The sequence below is a fragment of the Calliphora vicina genome, chromosome 3 (genome assembly GCF_958450345.1).
Source record: "Calliphora vicina chromosome 3, idCalVici1.1, whole genome shotgun sequence".
Taxonomy (NCBI): domain Eukaryota; kingdom Metazoa; phylum Arthropoda; class Insecta; order Diptera; family Calliphoridae; genus Calliphora; species Calliphora vicina.
The window spans coordinates 43,054,701-43,080,566 of NC_088782.1; the positions used below are offsets into that span (position 1 = coordinate 43,054,701).

At 32.6% G+C, this 25,866-nt stretch overlaps 1 protein-coding gene across 2 annotated transcripts; it reads left to right on the forward strand.

The window, feature by feature from the left end:
• On the forward strand, window positions 1–25,392 carry LOC135955818 (TOM1-like protein 2). Of its 2 annotated transcripts, XM_065506178.1 has the most exons (9): window positions 2–291; window positions 20,410–20,861; window positions 20,938–21,027; window positions 21,292–21,461; window positions 21,621–21,919; window positions 21,987–22,068; window positions 24,404–24,506; window positions 24,817–24,867; window positions 25,106–25,392. In XM_065506178.1, exons 1-9 carry the CDS (start codon window positions 231–233, stop codon window positions 25,298–25,300), a joined length of 1,503 nt encoding a protein of 500 aa, XP_065362250.1. In that variant the 5' UTR covers window positions 2–230; the 3' UTR covers window positions 25,301–25,392. The 2 variants fall into 2 exon arrangements, with proteins under 2 accessions (XP_065362251.1, XP_065362250.1); XM_065506179.1 differs by lacking the exon at window positions 24,817–24,867 and having other exon boundaries at window positions 1–291.
• Window positions 25,393–25,866: the final 474 nt, after the last annotated feature.

Genomic DNA, 25,866 nt, shown 5'->3' on the forward strand with positions numbered 1-25,866 from the left:
CAGTGAAAAAAGTGAATACGGAAAATTTTATTAGTGGAAAAAAAATTACAAGAAAAAAAACAGAAGTGAAAAAATAAATATAATAAAATAATTATAAATCATTTTGGAATGATATTCTAAATAAAGCAAAACAGCTCATATATTAACAAAATAAAAGCATATACATATACGCTAAGTATTAAAAGTTAAGTGTAATTATATATTGAAAAATAAACAGAAAAGACACAAAAATGGCTTTATTTTTTAATGTGGGTACCAACCCATTTTCTACGCCTGTTGGTCAAAGGATTGGTAAGTTGTTACATATTCTTTGGGTGCTTTTAATTATTGTAATGATTGAGCTGTATGTATTGTCAATTTACAATTACGTTGTTGTGATTGTTTTTTTGTTTGCTGAATATTTTGTTGAATATATTATTTATCCCCTAATTGCGTCTGGCTTTGCGTCGTGTAATTTTCCGGCGTCCACAAACCAGCTATATGTGAAGAAATTGAATTTTCACCATACATATGTATGTATATTTATTTTGTGCACTTTCAATTACTCATTTTATGTTCAGGTGCAATAACAATAATATTGTTGTTGTTTTTGACTTGCTTTGTTGTTGTTGTTGTGTTTTTCTGTTTGTCTCCATAATTGTTGTTTTTTATCAAAGTTCATTTCTTTTTTATTGTTTTTTTTACCGCTACCAGATGTTAAGTAGGCATATTTAATTTACTATTAGAAATGTAACACATTGAAATGTTCAAAGAATATCATAATTGGGCTGTATACAAGGACATTTTTTGATATGTGCCACCAATTTTTCGATAGCTTTTGGCATGAGGAAAACAAATTTCAACTACGACATATCAAAAACATCATTTTCGAGAAGCACAAATTTCAGAAAAAGTAAAAAAATGGACTTTTATTTTTAAGTTTTTTTTTTTTGTTTGTAATAAAAACCTTAAAGTCTAGAGTTGTTACCCTATGGTCCGAAATCCCATGCTTCCTTTTTTATAGAAAGCAAGGAAACTTATAATCCATATACCTATTTAAGAGTACTACTAAAGAATAAAGTATAGGTACTACTATATTTTCGAGTAATTCTCATATGAGGAACGTTTTTATAGCATTTTTCTATATTATCATAAAATTCAAAAAACTAGACCAAAAGTAAACCCGATCGATTTTAATTTTTGTAGAATCGAAACCGCGCTTTTGAGATGTTTCTGTTATTTGGAAACTCTACCTATTTTCACTATTTTCTATCAAGTTGGTCACTGTTGAAGGTTTTGAAATATCAAAATTCCCAGATCTCGCTTAAAAAGAGTTTCGGATAATATTTCTAAGTTGTACATTTTTGACAAATTGTTGTAAAATGTCGTGGAAGTGACAAAATGAATAATTACCTACAATTATTTTTGCTGTGATATTTTAAAAATTAATACAAATAGTTCATGTCGGTGCTTTTGTGTTCCAATTTTAATTTACGTTCGTTCATTGCACTCAGCAATACAGTGTAGCCAAACAATTATAATGAATAATATTTTTACTTTTATATGGAAATTGAGCTTCATAGAATATACTGATGATGTATTCAGTAAAATTATTAAATTGTACATATGAAGCAAAATCGAAACTCGCTATTTTCAAATAAACGGTTAAGTAATGTTTTAGAAACAGTAAACAAAATATTAAACTGTTACAAAATGAAATACAATAGTATCGTAAATATATCACCAGAAATGAAGACCCTATGGTTTCTGTATATCGTTTTTATGCCCGTAATTTCAATAAATGGATAACTACGGTGTAAAATACCCAGCAGATATATTTATCTAAAATGTAACTTGACGTTAATTTCAAATCAATATCTACGAGTAAAAATTAACAAATATGTAACTATGCACAGATATACAGTGAGTGTCACTCAAAATCGTACAACATATTTTTTTTTAAATATTATGAAATTATAAAGGCAATAATAGGTGATTATATAAAAAATTAAAAGTCATTTTATTAATTGGAACAAAAAATATGTATTTCAACAAAAAAGTTAACAAAACCTCAATTCGTTAAAAAAATATTGATGAAAATTAAAGAACATCACAAAATTCATATTTCACTTAAATTCGTACAATTATATTAAATTATAATTAAAACTTTAAAAATTAAAAAAAAATTTAATATTAAATAATCCTAATACTTTGTAGGGTTTCATTTGCTATTTTTTAGTGCCTTTACGATTTTAAATGAAGCGTTGATATTCTGGGCACTGACAGTCTTACCTAATTTTTTTATTTGTGGATAAGGGCAATTAAAATTATACCCAATTTTCTGATGGGTAATAGCACACACAATATAAAAATAGCATTTTAATATATTTGCAAAGCATCAACTTTCTAAAACTAATGAATAAAATTTGACTACGATGGTGTACGATTTTAAGTGGCATTCACTGTATATTTATTGAAATTACGGGCATTAATAAGCTTTAAAAAGCTTCCCGGGAATTAACAGATTTCAATAATTCCCGGGAATTGGAAAAAGTTACGGAAATTAAGAACCCTATTTCTATTACATATAAAATGCAGTAAAATTAAAGTTTTTAGTTTAATAACTAAAAAACTGTGATGTTTATCACCCTGTTAAACGTTCTAAATGTGTATGTGGGGTTGATTGTTAAATGTCGTTGGCTCTTTTTTTTTATTTTTTTAGTCTTGACCAATTGTTGTTGTGTGTTCTGTTTGATGTTACATGTCATGTTTGTTATTTTTATGGTTATTAATATATCTATATTAACCTCAATATGGAAAGGTTGTATTTTGTGTATAATGAAATTGCATAAAAACAAATTTTGTTAAAGTAAAGAAAATGATGTGGCACCAAGGTTTTTGCTGGCATATGTTTAAGTACAATACTCATGAAAAACTTAATAGTTTAAGTTAAGAAAATTCGTACATATAAAAGATATGCATGACAGTATTTTCAAACCTGGTGAAATTCCAATAATTTAGTGTATAAATGACTTTCAGACCTAACAAACTCAATGTCAAATATTTGCAAAAAATAATGTTATTTTTATTTGATATCAAACATAATTCTTAAGGATTTCTCAACCTTAAAGGCTTCATTAGTCTTTACTATCCGTTGCTGTTGCGTTCTGTCCCGTTCTGGATTTTAATTATGGCAGTTAGTTGTTCTGTGACAAAATATATAATTTTTATTTTCTTTTAACACATAATTCCTCTATAAAACACATTAACTTACCAGGCATTCCCGACCAGACGGCTCGTTTTTTTCCAAATTTCTATTAAATTTCACAAAATCAATAACAAATAATTTTTTTCTTTATTTGAAAAGCCGCTGTCAATTAAGCTACGTTTCCGCATAAAATTTTTGTTTTTAACAGGTACGTCCGGAACAGAACTGAACAGCACAGAAAAAACTACTTATACATGTTTTTCATGTACAAAAGAGAAACAGCTGATTCGGAACGTAACAGAAAGTAAATACTAATTCTGCCTAAAAATATAGTATTGGCTATGACATATTTCATCACCTGGATTCCGAGCCAAAATAACTGCTCATATTTTGAGGCCAAGAACGGATCAAGCCAATATCGGATATTCTTTTCCAAAGTGAAACGTATCCCAGACAGAGCATTATGCATCGATCGAAACAAATAGTAGTCGGACGGGCACGTCTTGTACTATTAAGTGGGGGAGGCAAAACTTTCCAACCATTTCATTCTAAATACTTTTTAACAGGTATTGCAACATGTGACCTAGCATTGTAATGATGGAATATTTCAGTTTCATTTCATGGAATATTTCCCAATGTTAGCTTCGAACGAATCAGTTGCGTTTGGTAAAGGTTCCCTGTGATGGTCTGTTCGGATTTCAGCAGCTCATATTAGCTCCCACAAAATACGGAGAATTACCTTAGCGTCATGGATATTGGGCTTCGGTATCGATTCGGCTAGTTGGCCGGTGTTCACATTAATCTCTTACGCTTCTGGTTATTGTACTTGATCTATTTTTCATCGCTAGTAATGATACGGTTCAGAAATGATTTTCTTTTATAGCGTTCAAACATCATTTCGGATAACCAAAATCGTCTTTCAAGGGGTCTCGGCTTCAATTCGTATGGTACCCAATTTCGTTTCTGTTCGCAAACGTTTTGAAATTGCTGTTTGAGTGGTTCTCAATGATTTTGCAAGCTCTTGTTGAGTTTTACAACAATCTTCATGGACTTCAAACTTTTTTGGCAGGCCTGGGCGCACAAAGCATCTCTCGCATGTTGAAACTGTTGGAACACATTCACCATGAGCTTTGGTAAGCAATCGGTGTGCTTCAGCTGATTTAATTAAGTTGTGACATCAAAAAATCTTAACACACATTAATATTAATAAAAAAGAACCCACTAAAACAACAGTTTTAATTTTTTTTATTTGATTGAAATTATTATTACAACTTACAAAAAATATTATTTTTATAGTTCTAATCAATAGCGATGAATTTGTGAGACTTTTCCAGAAATCCTTCCATTAAGGTGTTTATAGTGCTTTTGTCACTTTGTTCGAACAGATAGTCCATCTCCGTTTAAAATCTACCACACTTTTGTTCACCTTTTTTTGCTCTTCAATTCGCTTTTAACAAGAGGCCAATATCTTTGCAATGGACTTAGCTCTAGGCAGTTTGGAGGATTCGCCTCTTGGTACAAATACCACATTATTGTTCTTGTACCACTCAAGACCTTGCTTACCGCAACTGCATATTGCTTGCCATACCAAGAACTGTTTGTGAACATTTTCAGCGTTTGGGTCCTAAACTTTTCTACAACACTGACCCGGAATCTGCATTGAGCAGCAGGTATATTTTTTTTATATAAAATTTGACTTAAATTTCCGTGCTATGTCTTTGGCCTCAAAATTTGTAGCAGAGTTCATGTCAGGAACTTTTTGAGACTTGTATGTTTTTAAACCTGCATTATCGTACCAAATAGTCCGCGTACAGACCTAACCGGACTTCTTTACTATCGGATGTGTTGGGAGCTCTTTTGAAAATGATTTCTATTTATTCTCTCGAAACTGTTTAATATTATTGGAATCAGTTTGACGGCAAACCTTTGATTGTTTGGTTAAATTTTAGAAGGAGCAAGTTGGGTTTTGTTGAAAATATTTAATAATTTTAGTACGCACTTTTTTTGTCACTCATTTTAATCAGCTTAACAACAAATGAACATAATAACTAACATTCTTTACAAAGATATCTTGATGAAAAAAATCAAATAATACTTGGGTTAAAAGTTTTAATGACAGACATGTACTCTTTAAAATGACATTTAAGTTATTAAAAACAAAAACCCTGTTCAAAAGATACGCCACACAGAGGGATTTTGGTGTCCAAAAGTCAATTTTTCAAACACTCAATTTCAAAAATCAAATAATGCGGTTTTGTAGAGAAATGTTTAAAGATGAAATGTACACTTATAGTTTTAAGAAAAATTTAATTTTATTTTTAAAAAACTTAAGTAAAGTCCATGCAAGGGTGTTGAGCAATAATTTACTTATATTTTCACGCAATTCAGTGGTTTATATATGGGGAATTTCACGTCAAGTGAACCAACTTTTGAAATCGATGTCTTCCGATCGCGATGAAATTTGCACCAATGTTAGTTCTATTGGATAGTAATTCGGACACCATTTTTTAACAAGATCGGTCAAGAACTCTCTGAGTTATAGGAGGTCAAAATTTGACATTTTGGCCAAACAGGTGTTTTTTTTTATCCATATAACTTATTACCTATTGTTCTTAGCAAAATGTGTCCCAAATAGTTTAGATAGCTATTTATGCAATCTTTCGAAAAAAAAAATTAAAAAAATTTAATAAAATATTTTTGATTTTTTTTTTTAAAATCAAAAATATTTTTGACTTTTTTTTCAAAATGGGCCCTTTTTTTTTTATTTTTTTTAAGAAAGCTTAGGTCTTTTCCTAAGCGACCTATATGGTCGCTTAGTGGGATGCGAGTGGGATATCTATCAAAAAAAATATTTTGTAACTCAAGATTTAAAATTTTTGATTTTTTTGCAAAATCAAAAACTTTGTTGACTTTTTTTAAAAAAATGGACCCATTTTTTAATTTTTTTTTTGCTCAGAAGAAAGCTTATGTGTTTTCCTTTAACACCCTTTTTGTCGCTTAGTGGGATGCGAGTGGGATATCTATAAAAAAAATGTTTTGTAACTCAAGACATACAATTTTTTTACTTTTTTTTGAAAAATCAAAAATCTTTTTGACTTTTTTTTTCCAAAATGGACTCTTTTTTTTATTAATTTTTTGTTTTCAAAAGAAAGCTTAGGTCTTTTCCTTTAAAACCTTTTTGGTCGCTTAGTGGGATGCGAGTGGGATATCTATAGGGTTGCCAGATAGCAAAAGGCAAATAACTGGACCATAAGAAAAATTTACCTGGATTTTTAAAAAATAACTGGACAATTTAAAAATGCACTTATAGTTCAAAAAAGTTAAATTTAAGTTAAGTTTTTATTAGAAAAATAAATAAAAATTTAACATTTAACAGGGTTCCTCAAATCAATCACCGGAAACCCTTTCCACTTCAAAAATATCGCGATTTGAAAATTTTAAAATTTGTTACGATTGTATAAAATTTTATACACATAATTGCCCATCATATTGAAACTACTCAAAGTCCAATATAATTTTTGATCTCATTTTAAATGCAAAGATATTGTCCTTAAAATTGTGTAAATAAAATTGTTTACTTCCAAAAGGTTTAAGGTAAATTTTCGGAATAATGTAAAAAATATCAAAGATCGCAGTGTTAAAAATTAAAAAAAAAAACATGAAATATCTTGCGGCAAAAGCAACATGTCGTCAATTATATTTGATATTTATAAAACTTTGGAAGCTTTGATAAGTTATCCAACGATAAAAGGGATATTTTTAAATTTAAAAATTAAATTTTGCTGTAAAATGATTTGTCTCCGAAATCATATCATTGCTCTAAGTATGGAATATCATTTTTTAAAAATTGATTTGCTTATAATTATAAAGGTTGTGTTTCGAGAGATGAAATGTTTTTTTTTAAAATAGTTAAAATTTTGTTTCCATATTTTAACCGATTTTTAAGGCAATTCAAAAGATTGCTCACTATACAGTTCTATAATATTAAATATTTAATATTTAACCCTAGAAAGTGATTCCACTTTCTAGGGTTAAATTCATGCATTACGTTATACATAAAATACAAATAGTCCTCTGAGAAACATTCATCCATATATTCTTCATCATCATTATAATAAATTCCCATGTGACTTTTCGACAACCGTTTTGAAGAGGTATTTTTACTTCTTTACTGCTGACCAAGGATATCTTAATCGGTCGGTTGCTAGCTAGGTAGCTTAATAAAACAAATATTTTGCAAAATGAAAGAAATTATTTTTTAACTGGACAAATTGTGTTTTAGCTGGAAACTGGACAAGACACAAAAAACTGGACAATCCAGGCCATTCCAGGCCGTCTGGCAATCCTAGATATCTATCAAAATAAATGTTTTGTAACTCAAGACAAATGTTTTTAAATTGTTTTTTTTCATATTTGTGTGTAAGTGTTTCTAAAACCTTAAAAATAAAAACCACAACAACTGACCGATAATAGCCACTGGAGGGGTGCAATATGAGGCCGACCGCTATTAATTTTCCACCCCCAAAATTTGTCTGAGTTTTGTATCTTGCGGCTTTTTTAGTCAATCCTAGAGGTAGTTTTCAGCGCACGTGATTTTCATTGTTAAAATATCAGGTGCCCCAGAAACAAATTTTTGGAATCAAGTGGAAATATTTTATGGGCCTTCTCCGAAGTACCAGTTTATTTATTATTTTATTTTACATATATGTATAATTTTCCTAATAATACCATTTACCTTTAACATATTTGACAAATACAATATTTCTCCAGCAATAAAAAAAAAAATTATGGGGATACCATAAACCGTTAAGAAGATATGCCCAAATCTATAAGTCTCTAAAAATTATTTTATTTTTGATTTTCCATGGAGAAAAAAAATGTAGATCCACTTTCCCCCAAGCTGTTTTTTTAATAAAATGAAAGGTGGGAGTGTCTTGTTTCGATTTAAAAAAAAAATAGTTTTCGGAACAGGATGAAAACTTAACATTTTTTCTCGAATAATAAACGAAATATCAAAATAATTCTTATCTATGTATGCGTGGTCGATTTTATTGAAACTCGGCATGAGTTCTTCTTTTGACATTTCTAGACTTTTACTTGGATAGGAAAAATTTTATGCGAAAAAATATATTTGGATTGTATGGGCAGTGATCGATTATTATATATATTTTTTTTTTTAATTTGGTCCATATAATTCTAGGTGCCAAATTTCAATGCTCTACGACCATTCCTTATAATTTTTACACAAAAATGTATTGCATTTGGATTGCATGGGCGGTATGCGGTGGGCATGGCCGATTTTATTGAAACTCGGCATACGTTCTTTTTTTGTTTCAGAAAATATATGTACCAAAAGTCTAGACTTTTTCTTGGATAGGAAAAATTTTATGCGAAAAAATCTATTTGGACTGTATGGAAATTCCTTAGTTTGGTCCATATAATTCTCGGTGTCAAATTTCAGCGCTCTACGATCACTCCTTATAATTTTTACCAAAAAATGTATGAAGCCATCCATCCCTCTATTGTAAATCCCACATTTTTAAGTCATACATCCAATATAATAATGGACCTAGAAACATTAAATAAAGCATTTGTGATTCTGAGTGAATGATTATTGAAAAAGGGATAATTATTGGTACTGTTTCTTTATTGTAATGGTACTTTTGAATATTTTGTAATAGTGAACCTAAAATTTGTTTGAAAAATATTTATGACATACAATGCTACAACACTACGACATCAATTGTGAATTGGGCAATAGTGTAAATATTTATCAATAATTTTTAATTATTAATTAATTTATTTATATTTAAACCAACACCCAGTCATTTAAAGCATTTTATGATTTATTTTTTTATTAACATTCATATTCAATTCAGTAATTTTACAGTACATAATAGAATATATAAAAAGGAATTTATTTACTGAACATTTAATTTTTTTTAAGTAATTTAACACTATAAAGTTAGCCAAATATTATTGCTGTTGTCATAGACTTCACCTTTTTACGATTGTTTTCCGAGGAACTCATATTTACCTTAACTGTAATTGATAAGTTTTTATAGGGTGTGAATACAGTTTAAATACATAAGGAGAAGAGTAATTCATATTTTTACTTAAAAAAATGACGAATCGGCCAACACCATATAGTGAATTTTGTCAATAGTTTCGGGTGTAGAGACCTCAACTGGATGTGAAGAACGTACGGCATCTTCAGTGCTTGTACGGCCACAACGAAATTCAGTAAACCACTTTTTTTTACCAATGAAATTGATGGTGCAAAGTATTTGATAGTATTTACCAAGCTATTACACCTATTATTACTTATGGTTGTACAGTGAGGTGGGAGGCAATGAGGAAACGTAGCTACATAAAGCTCAAAGGTGTGCATGTCTGGCCATCACAGGTGCCTTAGGTAGCAACCCGCAGGCGGCCTTGGATATAATCCTAAACCTACTACCCATTGAGAAATATGTTGAGAGTGTGGCAGCTAGGAACCTACTCAGACTATTAGAGACTTCTTTGGTAAAACCCTTGAGGATAGGACACACTATGATATTGTATGAGGCAGGTCTTATTGGTCATGACATTATACCTTCTGGAATCTCTGACTATAAGATCGCGACCTTTAGCTTCGGTGCATCACCCCCAGTAGAGTTCCCCACTAGGGATAAGTGGGTTGGATCCGATCAACTGTTTGATGGGTGCGCAGTTTTCACTGACGGTTCCAAGATGGACTCTGGTACAGGGGCCGGGGTATATTTGGTCGACTATGATATCAAGCGCTCATATAGACTCTCTAATGAGTATAGCGTCTTCCAGGCGGAGATCTTCGCGATCTGGAAAGCCACAGAGTTGATAAAGGTACACGTCAATAGAGGGGCTGCAGTGACAATATACGTAGACAGTCAGGCGGCACTAAAGGCTCTGGAGTGTCATTTAATACACTCCAACCTAGTGGGGGACTGTAGGAGAGCTCTAGAGGAGCTATTGGTACACTACTCAGTAAGATTGTGTTGGTTACCAGGGCACTGTGATATACAGGGAAATGAGGTAGCAGATTAACTGGCTAGACATGGTTCTGATCTGGATCATGATACTAGGGAACGGAATGTAAAACCACCCATTTGTTACTATTATAGGTTAATTTACGAGAAATTCTGTGACTATACAAATCAATCCTGGAGCAGTAGGTCAGATTGCAAAGTGTCCAGGGCCTTATGGCCAAGACTGAATGCGAGCGCGACTGGGACACTGATAGAGTTGGATAGGTATAATCTCAGGATTCTAGTAGGAGTGTTAACCGGCCACTGTTCAATTGGGGCCTTTAAGGGTAAATGGGATAAGGACTTCTGTAGAGTGTGTGGGGATGCAGAGGAGCTAGAGACAGTAAAAAAACAACAGAGAGTCCAAATCCGTTAAAAAAATTTATCATTCTTTCTCTCTCTTTTCAACAGGCGGTACTTTGGTCTCTTCTATTACTCTACGGCTATCCTCTTTGTCTACCTATTTGAAGGGAATCACAATGGAACCTCAAGGTCTCGGAGTGGAAGTGCACATAGTGCACACCCCTTCCTAACCTAACCTAACCTAACCAAGCTTAGCCTTTTGATTGATGGTTTTTTCCCCAAAAATAATGCTTAATGAGCATACGAAATTAACTTTTTTCTATTTTCTCCTCAAGTCACGCGGTAGTCTGCTATCAAAGGCTGTCAAACACAAAATAAATGACGCAGCTTGTTCAAATGTTGACTGGTGTCAACTGACAGATTCCAGTTGCAGGAGCACTGTGGCCCTTTCAGTTTAGAGGCGGGAAATTAAGAAAATCAGGGACTTATTGACCCGCCTTCATATTCTAAGATTCTAAGACGATCTAGCTATGTCCTATGTAAAAAAAAACGATAGGGCCCTAACGAAAGGGTTGTTGGTATTGAAAATGGGTTTGTTTGGTATTGAAAATGTGGATATTCCAGATTCGGCACAGTCGAGTATAACACTTGTTATATTTGTTTTTAAATAATTATTGTACAGGCCTCCTTCCACAACCTAAACTTATCGATCTAATTCTATTTTTCTGTTGAATTTTTTTATAAACCTCTCCGATGAACATGAATAATTAATATTTTTTGTCAACAATAACAAATTTTTCATATGTCTCCTATATAATGGTAAGAACAAAAATATATACAATAAAATGTTTACAAAATTTGCCATTATTTTGAAATGCAAATTTTTTTATATCAAGAACTGAAAGAAAATGGAGTAAAAAAAAATAGAAAATGAAAAAAAAACACTTGTTTACACTTTCGCTTAAATTATTCAAATAGAAATGCTTAATTATAAGTCTGCACACTCTATCATATTTGTATTATTTATTCACACAAAAATAGCTACAATAAATATTGCTCTATTAAAAGAAATTTTACCACTTGCCTATTGTTTTTTCTTAGTCTAATATCGTTTTTATTAATAAAATAAAATTCTTTGTTTTTTTATAAATTCATTTGGTTGCTATCTAAATTAAGACTAAAATTCATATCATAACAATGGATTATTATTATTGTAATCTAATCTCAAGCTGTAAAATATAAATATTTTCTTTCTTATTTTGAAAATATATTTCAAATTTCTTATTGTTCGTGAACTTTATTCAAGTTCAAAGAAATTGAATTGAAAATACGTTTTGTAATTTGAATTTTTTGAACAAAGACAATTATGACTGCTCAAAAAGTATCCCGGGGGGACATTTGTATGGGGGCTTGGTGAAATCATGGAAAGATATTGCCCATTTTCAATACCAAATAATCGTTATGTTGTTGTAGCAGCAGTGACTGCTGAGTTGACAGCCCTTGGCCGAGTGAACTCAGGTCATTCCGGTGCGTAAAACCGGCTGTCGTGGCAATGAAATAATCGTTATCAACAGGGCTCCTTTCCTTTATAGTTTTCAACAGATAGTTAGACAATCTTATGAGGATCCAGGATATACATATGTATATACTTTTTGATATGCTGATGATGAAAAACATATTATTGGACTGAACAGACTCATTGTTTATATAAGGAAAGATTTCAGAATGGTTTATGTTCCCAAAACTCATCATATTTTGCACCCTAAATTAAATTTTCTTTAATTATGTAAATTTAAAGTTTTCTTTTTAATTTTTAAATATCTGTTAAATAAACGATTAACACATTTTTGTTATATATCTCTTATTTTACCAAATGCATTTAAAAAACAAAGTAAATACTTAAAATAAATAATAATAATAATTATAATTTATATTAAAATCAGACTAAACTAAATTTTAATCCAAGCGCAACAATTTAATAACATTTCACTGTTTATATTTATTCATTCGTAGACGTCTGTACGTACGATTTTTTTATGTAATCATCAACCATTAAACCGCTGAACTACAAATACTGCAACAAAAACAATAACAACAACAGCAGTAATAAATAAAGAAAATCAGTCAGTCACTACTACAACATATTTGTTGGTTATGATGACTAATAAAGTTTGGAAACGAAATGTTTTTTTCTATTTAGTTCAATACAGAAAGATATGTGTAGATAGATACACGGCGAAAAATATGTGATTACAAAAATTTATACATAACAGTAAACAGCTTTATCTTTTTCCCGCAATATATATTGATAGGATTGAAAGCTCGAAATCGTAACGTCAAATAATTGCCCTCCCAATATTTGTTTAATTTTGTCATCAAATTTACAAATTTTTTGGAGAGTCATAATTTAAAAAAATCTCTCCTTTTCGAAGCGAAGCTGTTGTAACTAGGGTTTTTATCCCGGGAATTCCCGGTACCAATTTCCCGGGAATTTTGCTAATTTTTTACTACCTGATTCCCAGGATTTTTAGTCGGGAATCCCGGGAATTAAAAATTGACGAAAATACATAGAAAACAAGTTAGAACTCTATTTTTTTTCACCAAAAAACAGTGAAAAGTTTTTTGCTTATATCTCGGCAATAATAGACCGCTTATTATTATTTATTTGGGGTTTTTCGTATTAAAATTTAAAAAATGAATTCATTATTTTTAAAATTTATTTCTTATTGAATCATTCCAATCTTCAATTTCTTCTCAAATCCACAGTACAAAAAGGCTTAAGACAATTTTATCAATTTATTTTGTAAATGATTTGATTTAACAAAAATTTAATCATTAAAAGTTTGAATAAATTCTGTTATTAATTAACTTTAAAATTAATTCAGTTTAAACAAGGGCTTTGGAATGAATCTAAAAAATTAAATATTAGGAATGGATTTATGGAATGAAAGGCTGACATTCTTTAATTACGGATTAAGATTTTAGTGAATTAAGCTCAAATTTTATTAATTAATTCGAAGATTTGATATTTAATAATTATCACACTAAGTTTTTATATGGAATTTGGCCATCATATTCCTAATTTACAGTATCATTATATATTTCGGGAATAGCCGGGTACCCGGGTACCCGGGAATGTAGAAAAAACAATTCCCGATTCCCGGGAATCAAAAAAGGTCGGGAAATTAAAAACCCTAGTTGTAACAGCTAAAACTATAAATAATTTCAATCCGGCGTTCTGCATCGATGTCTAGGCCAAGGAAATTATGCTGCTTCTAATGGCTTGGTCCATAAATCCACTAGAGGAAATACAGTAGGGTTGGCTAGGCAATTCAATATGTTTGGGGTATCATGGATACCCTGATCACAAGCTGAACATAAATTTGAGGCGGCACTGTCTATGCGAGTACAGTAGTTATTAAGTCTCTTGCTCTAGCAAGACCCAAGTTGTGCCAGAACTACTCTTGTTTTCCGCGGCAGGCTTTTCTCCGTCTCCAAAGTAAGATATTCATGCGGTATTATGCAACCGCGGTATTGTTAACACCTCTATGAATGTAGTTCAAAACCTCAGGATCCGATCCAATTTATCCTGCAATAGCTTTGCATGTTCTCCTTAAATACTCGAAGGTTTTTCCTGACATGCCCCAGGGGAGACTCCGATGACATCCCAGGAGAAACTGTTTTGGCAACATGACGTTGTGTTCTATTAGTCCCCTTTTACAATGCAGAAATTGAAAGGCAGACAGACGAAGTTTGTGGGCAAGGGGTTGAAGAGGTAGAGTGTGTTTTACACAGGTTTAGGTTAGTTCAAAAGAGAATGAGAAAAATGTCTGCCTTTCAATTTCTGCATTGTAAAAGGGGACTTACTGGGAGAACCGAATTTATCTGTATGCAGCTTGCGACTGTACTTAAGGTAGTATTTTGTCAGCTTTGAATATTTCTTCACTGGATATCACTCAAAAAAGGTGACAAATTGTCTTGTAGGTAGTCAACAACGTTTCTTTATCCATGTCCCATGTACTGCCGACTGGCGCTTTGATGACCTTGTTTCTACTTCGCAAGATACTGTAAAATGTGCCACCACAGTAAGAATAGTGTGGACAGTCGCCATAATAGTGTCGGTACGGGGAGTTTAAAGAGGCAGTTGATAAACAGAAGGAACGACAGGATCCCGCCCTGAGGAACTCCTTGTTTAACTCTACCGGGTTGTGAGCGTGTGTCTCTAAACTCTACGAACGACTGGATCCCACTAATATAGTTTACGATACATTAATGTTGTTTGACATTGTGGACTGTATCCACGCCTGTGCTCGTTTAAGCCCTATGAGATCCTTAGTGGCAATGGCGGGCCATCTGGGGGAGGAGAGATCCTCTAAAGTCTTTTTGACAGGTGACAAGGTTTGAGTGTTGGGATGACTGTACCCTTTTTCCACGAACTGGGTATTCTCAGAAGGTACTCAACTCTCCACTAGCCAAGTTGTTTCAACATCAGTATTGTGTAGTTTGCGAGCAATCGTTCGTTTCGCCTTGTCTCTCTCAGGATGGTATATGAAAACTTATTCTCGACCCTATCCCTCTTCATCGGTTTAGAGAGAGTCGGAACTGTAGACCAAAACACCTGAACTTAACTGCATATAAACATTGTTCTGCTTGTCCACTTGTCTACCATCCCGCTGAAAATGCGATTCTACTGGGCGATCCTTGGGTCTTCAGAGTTGGTACTTTGGATATCACCACGCACATCTGTGGGTCCCACTACTTCAGCTGGGAACTGTTGTCGCGCTAAGGATAATCGTTGGCGGCAGTTGGTAGATCATTCAAGACGCGTTTGGTGAAACAGAAACCCAGCAACAACCATCTTTATATGATAGCCGGTGGAATACGAAACTTAATACAGATGCATTTTGAAAGCAAGGATTTTTCAATAAATGCAGAATATCTAAAAATAATTATTGAGGAATTATACTACCTTTCTATGAATTTGGTCTGCATGAATGCGGATGTAGGTGTAAATTTATATACAATTCTCAGTGAGTTGAGCCACAACAAAATACGGCGCAAAACCGCGTCTATATTACGGTTGAACAATGCCAAACACTTCTGCGATTGACGTAATCGATTGTGAGCAAACGCGGTGCCCATCTTGCGGAAAGCTTTCTCATACCAGAGATATCATTCAATATTGAAACCACTGATCTATGTGAGATGCTTATGGCTTCCACAATCTCTCGAACCGTAAATCTCTGATGGGCCAATAACATGTCGTGAATTTTTTCAATTGTTTCGGGTGTAGAGACTTCAACTGGGCGTCCAGAACGTTAGTCTGTTCTCAATGGCTTTCAAACACAAACTAAATGACGCTGCTTGTTCAAATTTTGTCAAAAGTCAACTGACAGATACTTGTTGATAGAAGCATTATTGACCTTACCGTTAAATAGCCTCGTAATATTTCTTTATTTTCTTCACGCCAAATGCGTATGAATGTCGCATTTGGGACTCTGGAAATGTTCATATGATGTTTCGCAATATATTAAATTTGTAAACTAAGTTTAACTTATTTTTCTAAGTGCAAACACTATTTGTATTGCAAAAGTAATAATTACCATATTTTAAATAAGCGTTATCTATATTTATATTGAAACAAAAATAAAGGAAAAACAATTAATTAGAAACTTTAGTCAATACGAATATGTATGTTCGCTACGAAACAAATATTTTTTAAAACTTAAGCGTTATTAAAGAAAATGTATGATTCTATTAAAATAAGTATTCGTTTGCTATGTTCCAGTAATAATTGGATTAGAAAGCTTTGTTATGGATTTGGCAGAATCTTAAAATATCATTGCAATGTGTTGATTAGTACTACTAAAACTTGTAAATCTGACAAGTACGAAAAGGGAACTACAAATGAAATTGAACATTATCTTGCGACATTCGATGCAAATTTTAATATATTCCCTGATATTTTATTAGTTTTAAATTGTAATATAAATATTAAAGTTAGAAACAGAGATATTTCAATATTTTACAGAATGAGAAAGTAAATTCTGACAAATACATACTATTAAAGTTATTTCAGAAACAAAAAAACTGAAGATATTTATGAAAAAACTAAAATTTTGTTCTTCCCCATTGTTAATGTGTCAAAACAATTTTAATCACTAAATCTTGTCTAGAAAAACCAAATCAACTAACTGATTTAATTGATGTTTGTAGGTACAACACAACCTACCATTAAAATAATTATCAAGGTGCCATGTATATTTCTTCATTTATATTCTAATCTATTTGATGTCGTCGTTTGTCATTTTGCTATTGAATAATTTGTTAAGACTAATTGAAAAATATTTAAGATTATTGATCCAAGCATTTTTATTTTGCAATTTTATTTATTATTTTTTACATTTTATTTAATTTTTTGCTTTGTTTGTATTATTATATTTTTTTTTTAAATAAATTTTTAATGGCCACACAGCACAAAGTATTTTGTATGTAGGTGAATACCCCCGGGTTAATTGTTTTCGTCATTAACCTTAAATGTGACACAATTTGTACAGAAACAAATAAAAGCAGTCCAGTCGGAACAAACAGTTAAATTGTAGTTATAATAATTGTGTTATTAAGGACATTTAGGCCTGGAATGAGGAAAAAATGGTCAAATGTATTACAAAATTATTAACAAACTAAAGGTGTTGTATGATGAATAGGTTAGCATAAGTTAATTCTTTGGAATGAAACAAATGAAATAAATAATGATATTACGAGGGCGGGTCAATAAGTATATGATTTGTTGAATGAAAAACAGGTTTTTGGATAAAAAATCATTTAATTTTTCCACATAGTTTCCTTTGAGCTTTATAAACTTTGTCCAAGGTTTCTTCAATTGTTTTCCCTGGAAACAAGAAATAGTCACTCGGGGCTAAATCCAGAGAATAGGGCGGAGCAATTCTTAGCCTAATTCAAGAATGTTTGCCATGGAAACAGCTCATGTGCACGTTGGCGTTTGCGGTCGATAGTAATCAAATGCGGCAACTATCATGCAGAAAAGATTCTCATACCCAAGTTATCATTCAAAATTGAAACCACTGATGGCTATTGCTCGCAGTTTCAATCTTCGATCGGCTTAGTAGAGACTTCAACAGGGCGTCTAGAACGTTCGGCATCTTCCGTGGTTGTACGACCACAACGAAATTTAGTTTATACATTAATTATAATATTGTTTCTGCTTTTAATGTTTAGGCCTTACAATAAGTAATTAACCCTTAAATGCATGATTTTTACTTTTATTTTTCTATAAAGTATCAAATATTTAGTTGATTTTTATTTATTATATTTCCTTTAGCTTTAGTTTGATTTAGAATTTCTTTAGCTGAAACATTTAGTATTCCATTTGATTTTTCGGAATTATTGTCAAGCTTATATTCGTCTAAAATTAAGTGGAACTGGAATGTAGACAATTGGCAACAATATGCATTAAAGGGTTAAAACTAAAACTCTCAGTGGAGAATAATATTTATCAAAATAGTCTCAAATTAGATCAGCTCTACGATCTGTGAGTTACAGCAAGTAGCCTTGCGAGCGGGTTCGGATGATGATGTAATTTTGACAAATAAGCTTCACGAGTTTTTATAAATTCATAAGCACATCTGAGTCTCTGTGGATGTTTTCATATCTTATGTACCATGGAGCTCCCATCATGGTTCTAAGAATTTTGGATTGTACCCTCTATATAAGATCTATACTGGTATTGCTGGCTGTTTCCGATAATTGGATTTCTATGTTAAAATTGGTTTTAAGACTGTCTTTGCAGTTAAGGCTTAAATTCTATTGATTGTAGATTATCCAGTGTAAATTAGGTTTTTAATTTCATGTAGAGCCGCTTGGCTTCTATGTGACGACGCCAAGTAATGCGTCTATCTAAAGCTGGCCACACACTGTTGATTTGTGAGTATGATTTGTTCGTGTTCGACGACTTGTTACTTGTTAATGGGGCTGTGCGCGAACAAAATCGCAAGAAATTTAAAATGTTCAATCACAAATCAGCTTAAGTGAATACCAAGGTCTGCAACTTGATCTGGCTGTGGGATGTTCACACTGTTTAGTGTCATTGGTGGACAACTTCCTCTCCAAGGTTTCTGTTTAAATGTTGACAGAAGTCAACGGACAGATGCCTGATGTTGTTGTAGTTGCATAAACAATTTTACAATATTCAATCAGGGGGTTCTGCATTTTGTTCAAGTGCAAGGAATGGTGCTACTTTGACTGGATGAGTCCATAAATCCATAGGACATAGTGAAGTAGGGTTAGCTGAACAGTTGAATATGTGGAGGGTGTCATGAGGACCCTGACCACATGCTGAGCATAAGTTGAGAACGGCACGGTCTATATGGGACCACGAGGCATTAAGCCTGTTGATCCTTTCTGATCTTAGTTGTGCCAGAACGACTATTGTATTACGCGGCAGAATCTTCTCGGCCTCTGCTATCGGTGATGTTCGGACTCCAAGTACGACATTCATACGGTATCCTGCTACCGCCAAATTGATGACGTCTCTGTGAATGTAGTTCAAAGCTGTCATATACGAGCGGCGATCAAATGTATACCTCTGTATGCTCTGCTCTTATTTGCGTAGGTGCTGTGTGACATGCCTCGGGGGAGAGTTAAACTGTGTGATGTAGAAGTTTGGATGACTCCTCCAGTGAAATCCCAGAAGGAACTGTTACGTCAACCTGACATTGTGTTCCTTGACCGGTAGAACCTTAGTTTCCTCGAGAAGGAGGTGTTCGGAGGAAATTTGATGGCAGCCTGTGACGGTCCTTAAGGCTGCGTTTTGACAGCTTTGAATATTTCTCCACTGAGTATCACTCACCGAAGGCGACCACACACGAGCAAAATAGTTGACCACTGACCGACCAATCGTCTTGTACGTAACTAGCTAGGTTTCTTTGTTCCTACAGCCGGAAAGTGCCTTGAGTACCTTGTTCCTATTTCGCAGTTTATGCGTTGTTGCTGTGGCGTGTGCTGAGGAGGAATAAATGCTATCAAAAGTGACATCCAAGATTTTCGGGTGGTTCACTGTCGGAAATTGTACGCCGTCGAGCATGATGCCTAAGTTGAGTTTTACCTCCTTCGTTCAGGTGGTGATGAAGGTTACGTGCAGTGAAGAAATTATGGAGTTCATTGAGATAACTATTTACTATACCGCAAAGCTCATCAACGTTGTGACCTGTTGCCAATATAGTGGAGTCGTCCGCATAGGTGATTACCTCCACACCCTGTAGGGGCACTTGGAGTTTAGAGTGATATAAGTTAAACAGGAGCGGCGACAGGACCCCGCCCTGAGGGACTTCTTGTTTGAGCCTTTGTCTCTAAACTCCACGAACGACTGCCTGCCACTCAGATAGTGATCCATCTCTTTCTTGTTGTTGACATGCATGTTGACAGCAGCAGTATTGCCCTTTCAGTTAAGAGGCGGGAAATTCGAAAAGGCACGGACTTATTGACCCGCACTCGTATTATATATTTTTGAAAGTTTCTGCTAAACTCTTAATCAAAAGTATTACTCCCTTAAACATTAGGTCCATTAATTGTGAAAGGCTTTATATTAAGCTAAAATTCCATTAATTTAAGAAACGCTTTTTTGTATCTATTCAAACTTTAATGTACAATTTAAATAATCTTGGTAATTGTGGAAAAATATTTTGCTCCATTAAATAAGATTGAAATCTTTTCAAGTGTTAATTGTTAAATATTCCCTTTTAATATGTGTTAATTACACTAAGTACACACAAATACACTTTATACAAATGTTGTTTTTTTTTGCGCTAAAAAGTTAACTAAACAGTTTTTATTTTCTTTTTTTATGTATTTTAGAGCAAGCCACCGATGCATCTTTGGCCACTGAAAATTGGGCTCTCAATATGGAGATTTGCGACATGATAAATGAATCTTCCGATACGGCACGTGATGCCATGAAAGCCATACGCAAACGTCTGCAACAAAATGCCGGCAAAAACAATCAAGTGATCATGTTTACACTCATTGTCTTGGAGACGTGTGTTAAAAACTGTGGCAAGGCATTTCATGTGTTGGTGGCGCAAAGAGACTTTATACAAGAGTTGGTGAAATTAATTGGACCCAAAAATGATCCACCTATGGTGGTGCAGGAGAAAGTGCTTAGTCTTATACAGACCTGGGCAGATGCGTTTAAAAATCAACCTGATCTAAATGGCGTAACACTAATGTATACAGAGTTGAAGAATAAGGGTATAGAATTTCCACAGCCGGATGCAGAGAATATGGCACCCATATATACGCCACAAAGGGTAAAGATGAAATGAATAAGTGATTAAGAAGTTATTTATTGTTATTGTTATTTTTTTTTGTTTTTATTAATTCTAGAGTGTTCCAGAACAGCCACCACCTCAAGTTGTAAATCAACCAGCTGCTGTGTCACCACAACATCCCATGATGACTGCTGCTGGTTTACCGGTAATATTTTTAAAACTAATATAAATTTACATTAACTGAGTTCTCAGTTCAAAGTCATTTGAGTGTGCAAAAACCTTACTGCCGAATATAGTTCACTGGGTTTGACTCATTTGAGAATTTAGATAGTGTAAAAGTGGCTTAGTGCTAGTAAATATTTCTTTAATTTTTTTAAAAATAAATAAATTTGTTTATAAGTTTATAAAAGTTTTTAATGATTAACTCTTTACTAATTTCAAATATATGTAAATTTAAATTTCTCTTTAGACTGCTGGTCCCACACAACTGACTCCAGAACAAATTGCTAAGCTACACTCTGAATTGGAAATTGTTTCGATGAACATGTCAATTTTAGGTGAAATGTTGACAGAACTTAAACCGGGACAAGAGGAACCGGACGACTATCAATTACTCAATGATTTAACAGCTACTTGCAAGTAGGTTTAAATATATTTTTTTTTAATTAAAATCAAGTTCTATAATTTTTAGACACTTTAAACAAAGTAATGTTAAAATAAAGGTTATTATGACCTTCGTCAGCATTCATTATTTGTGCATTTAAAAACAAATTAATTATTTCCCTTCTTTATTTCCAGAGAAATGCAATCACGTATTGTTGATTTAATTGGTCGCGTTACCGATGATGAATTGACCGCTGAACTGTTGCGCATCAATGATGAGTTAAATAATTTATTTTTGCGCCATCAACGTTATGAAAAGAATCGTGCCAGCCACACCGGTGTTACTTCACCTTCGGCTGTTTTAGGCGCTGCCATTGGTATACCACCAACTGCAGCAGCAGCTGCTGCCGGTGGTGCAGCCGCAGAATCACCAAAATTATTAGATTTTCCCGATAGTAATAAAGATGATCTGTTAAATAGTTTTAGTCGTTTAGGTATTTCTAGTTTTGGAGTGTTAATTAAGTTATTATTTTATTTAACGGCTTTTGTTTTTCATTAAAGGTGTCAGTAATACAACGAAACCAACAGCCAAGGATGCCGATGAATTTGATATGTTGGCACAATCTCGCACTAATGGCAACAAGTAAGTGGTTTAAATTTTTGAAAATTGTTGAAATTAGAAGATCAAACGAAGACCTTTTTAAAAAGTATTAATTCAGTGAAAGTGTCATTATTACCTTTTAAATGTATCTATAAAAATGTAGAAAATATCATTATTTACTTTTAAAAAGACGACGAAACATATGAAGATATTATTTTCAAAATGTGCGCTTTGAAAAAATATCTTCAAAACCAGTTTATTTTTAGAAATAGGACGAATCATATGATTTATCGTGGTCGCCTAGCGCCGCCTGCATGATTTCACTGATTTTCGAAAGAAACTTTCCCTTGATCAGAATCACAACATCGTACGCATAGGCAACTGTCTTCCTACTCTTAGATTCAAAGATCTTGAGTTCACTGCTAGTAACCACAACAGGAGAGACAATACACCACCCTGCGGTGTACCCCATCTTCTAATCCTGTTGTTGTGGCAGCAGTGTTTGCTGAGTTGACAGCCCTTGGCCGAGTGCACTCGGGTCATTCCGGTGCGTAGAACCGGCTGTCGTGGGAATGTCATGTCATCCCCTAGACTTCAGTTGATAATCCTGCTACCAAGCATCGATACTATCCAACTTACCAGGAAGTCCTTAACCCCGAGTTCAACTAACGACTCTCTTATGCATCTATCTATTGTAATGTTATTAAAGGCAGCTAAAGTATATTCCCTATGCTCTAAGTCGTGCTCAGTCGAACACACAACATCATGCAGCGCACTCTCCACAGACTTATCCTTGAGGTAGGCATGCTGAGCGTTGCTAATGAAGTTGTTATCTATATTGCTCCTAAGATAAAGATCTATCAGTCGCTCAAGAGTCTTCAACAGAAAAGACGACAGGCTGATAGGTGTAAAATCCTTTGGCTTCGAGTGGCACACCTTACCGGCTTTGGGTATAAAAATTACCTTTACCTCTATCCAACCTCTATGCAGATGCCCCCTACTAAGACAATTCCCTAAGGTATCAGCCAATAGAAATAATGCGTCATGTGGAATATTACATAGCATAGGCGGAAAAACCCCGTCCGGAATCGGTGACTTATACGGACGAAAGTATTCTAATTTCTGTTACCGTACAATCTGGAAAGTGTGTTTCCATAAGAATGGATAGTGTCTCTAAGCTAGAATCCGTCCATGAGTTGTCCTCCCTTTGAAAATACCCTACGACTTTTGGGTCTTTGGAAAAAAATTCGCAGTAACCTGGACAACTCATAGACGTTATCCGCTATTGATAACAATCCACAATATTTGACTTTATGGGGTCGCAAATGAAAAAATGTACAACTTACAAATTTTCCACCAAATTTTTTTTTTTTTTAACAAACTTTTTTTTTCTATAATATTTGTTTTCACCAACCCTTCGCCATGAGTGGCAAGGGTATATATAAGTTCGTCATTCCGTTTGTAATTTCTACATTTTTCATTTGCGATCCCACAAAGTCAAATATTCTGGATCGTTATAGATAGCGAAGTTAATGTAGCCATGTCCGTCTGTATGTTGAAATCAACTTACCGTAGCCCCCAAATAACTTACATACATGATTCATATATCAATATATCGGGAATTCTTCCGGCTCGGTTGCTATTTAAAATCGACAGAATCGGTCCACAAATGGCTGATATACAAGTAAAAACCGGGACAACCTCGATTTTTGCCCCATTTTTTATCTATATCTGGATTAATAAGTCATTAATATAGACAATATGGATATCTAGTAATAGATCTTTCAAAGTCCATTGCAACGATGTATATAAGGCTATAGTAAAAGGGACCTACAATGGGTCAAAATCGGGAAAAAAAAATTTTTAGCCCGAATTTTTCTTCATAAAAAAAATTTTTTTTTGTCATAAATTATTTTTCCAAAAAAAAAATTTAGAAGAAACTTTTTAAAAAAAAATTAAAATACAATTTGCAAAAAAAAAAAATTTTTTTTAATATTTTAATATTTTAATATTTTTTTAATAATATTTAATATTTGTTACTTCACGCACTTAACGAATTCTAATGCAGTCGTTACTATATAGTTTTTATACCCTTCACCTTTTTTTCGATTTTTTTCCAACAAATCAAAAAAACAACTTTGGAAAAAAAATAAATTTTGTTTACCTAAAAATATTTAAAATTTTTATTTTGAAGTATAATTTGGTGAAGCGTATATAAGATTAGTAATAAAGCTCTCTTACTTGTTTACTTAAAATATAAAATACAGAGACCGAAAATAAGGTGTCCACTTATTTCGGTTAAATTTTAAAATTTGTAAACCATACAATTTGCAATTCTACCATATACTATACTAATATTTCCTCTCTTTTTTTATAGCAAAAGTGATTTATTAAAAGACATTCCAACTTTGGACGCCACAGCTGGCAGCTTAGGATCGCCCTTCAAGCGTCCCGGCAGCAATATGCCGGTGGTAAGTAAAGTGAGTATTGCTACAAATCTACAAAGAAACTAATATTTCTTTTCATTATTTTTCCTTTATATAAATTTACCTATATAATTTTCTATAAACATATATTTATATTTTCTATAAATTGGCAAAATATTTTACAAAAATTTTAATCAATTATTTATTTTTTAATTTTTTCCTTATTTAAATGGCTTTTTATAAAAAAAACTTGTGTTAAAACAAACAAAAAAAAACAATTTCTTTACGTTTGGATTTTATGTTTTTATTTTTAAAAATATTAATTTAATTTTGGTTAAAAAAATATAAAAAAAAACTTAAAAAGCCTGCTAAAGAAAATGAGATCGATGAGATGGAAGAATGGTTAGGCAGCTCTGTAAGTAAAGTTTATTTTATACTTTTGTTTAATTTTGTTTAATTACAACTAATTCTTTGGGTTAAGTAGTAGTTTCATTTCTCACAATAATTCATTTAAAACAATTTAGTTTATCATGCCAAACACCAGCTACATTTTGTATAATTTGCTTTATTTAGTAAAAAAAAATATAATAAAAAATAAACCTGTAATAATTTGTTTTAAATAGCTAACAATTTTTGATGTGATTTCTTTGCAGAAAGAGATTGAAGGACTGGAGGAAACGGTTACCAGCTCAGAATTTGATAAATTTCTAGAAGAACGTGCTGCCGCAGCCGAAAATCTTCCCACTATACAAGCCACTAACAATTTAGATAATGCCCAACAGCAGCATACACAAAATGTGGATAAAAATAAATCGAAAAAAGCTGAAGAAGATCTGCTATTACTTTGAGCTTATACGCGAACGCGAGTATTTATTTAATTTGTTGTTAAAATTTCTACTTTATTCTACTTACTTCGTCTGGAAACCTCATCAAAATGGAAAACACAACAACATTATACATAAAATATTATTAAAATAATATTGGCTTTAATTGTTTATTTACTAAATGTCTAATTCAATACAACAAGTAGTAGATAAAACGATAACTCGATAACGATAAACAATTTATTTATACCTATACATATACATATATATCAAACGATGAAAAACATTCTAACATTACTAATAATGTTATAGAATAACTAACAAAACAAATAAATATTAAAAAAACAAAAGATAAAAAGTATTGCTCTTATTATATACACACCCATTTAACTTTAAAATATTATTACTACATTTAAATAAAAAAGCGTAAAAACCCTAAAGTCTAGAGAGACAAAAATTACACCACAACAGCCACCACTTACTTTTTATATGTTTAAATGTGTTTTAAAGAATTTTTTTTTGTCAAAATCTAATTATGTCATTGATTTCAAGTTATGCATGTTACACTTTAAATATAAGATTATTTTTTT

Coding starts and splice junctions, on each gene's coding strand:
- LOC135955818 (XM_065506178.1), top strand. CDS start 231: ATGGCTTTATTTTTTAATGTGGGTACCAACCCATTTTCTACGCCTGTT. Junction 21,028..21,291: donor TGACTGCTGCTGGTTTACCG/GTAATATTTTTA, acceptor ATTTCTCTTTAG/ACTGCTGGTCCCACACAACT. Junction 21,920..21,986: donor AAATAGTTTTAGTCGTTTAG/GTATTTCTAGTT, acceptor TTTTCATTAAAG/GTGTCAGTAATACAACGAAA.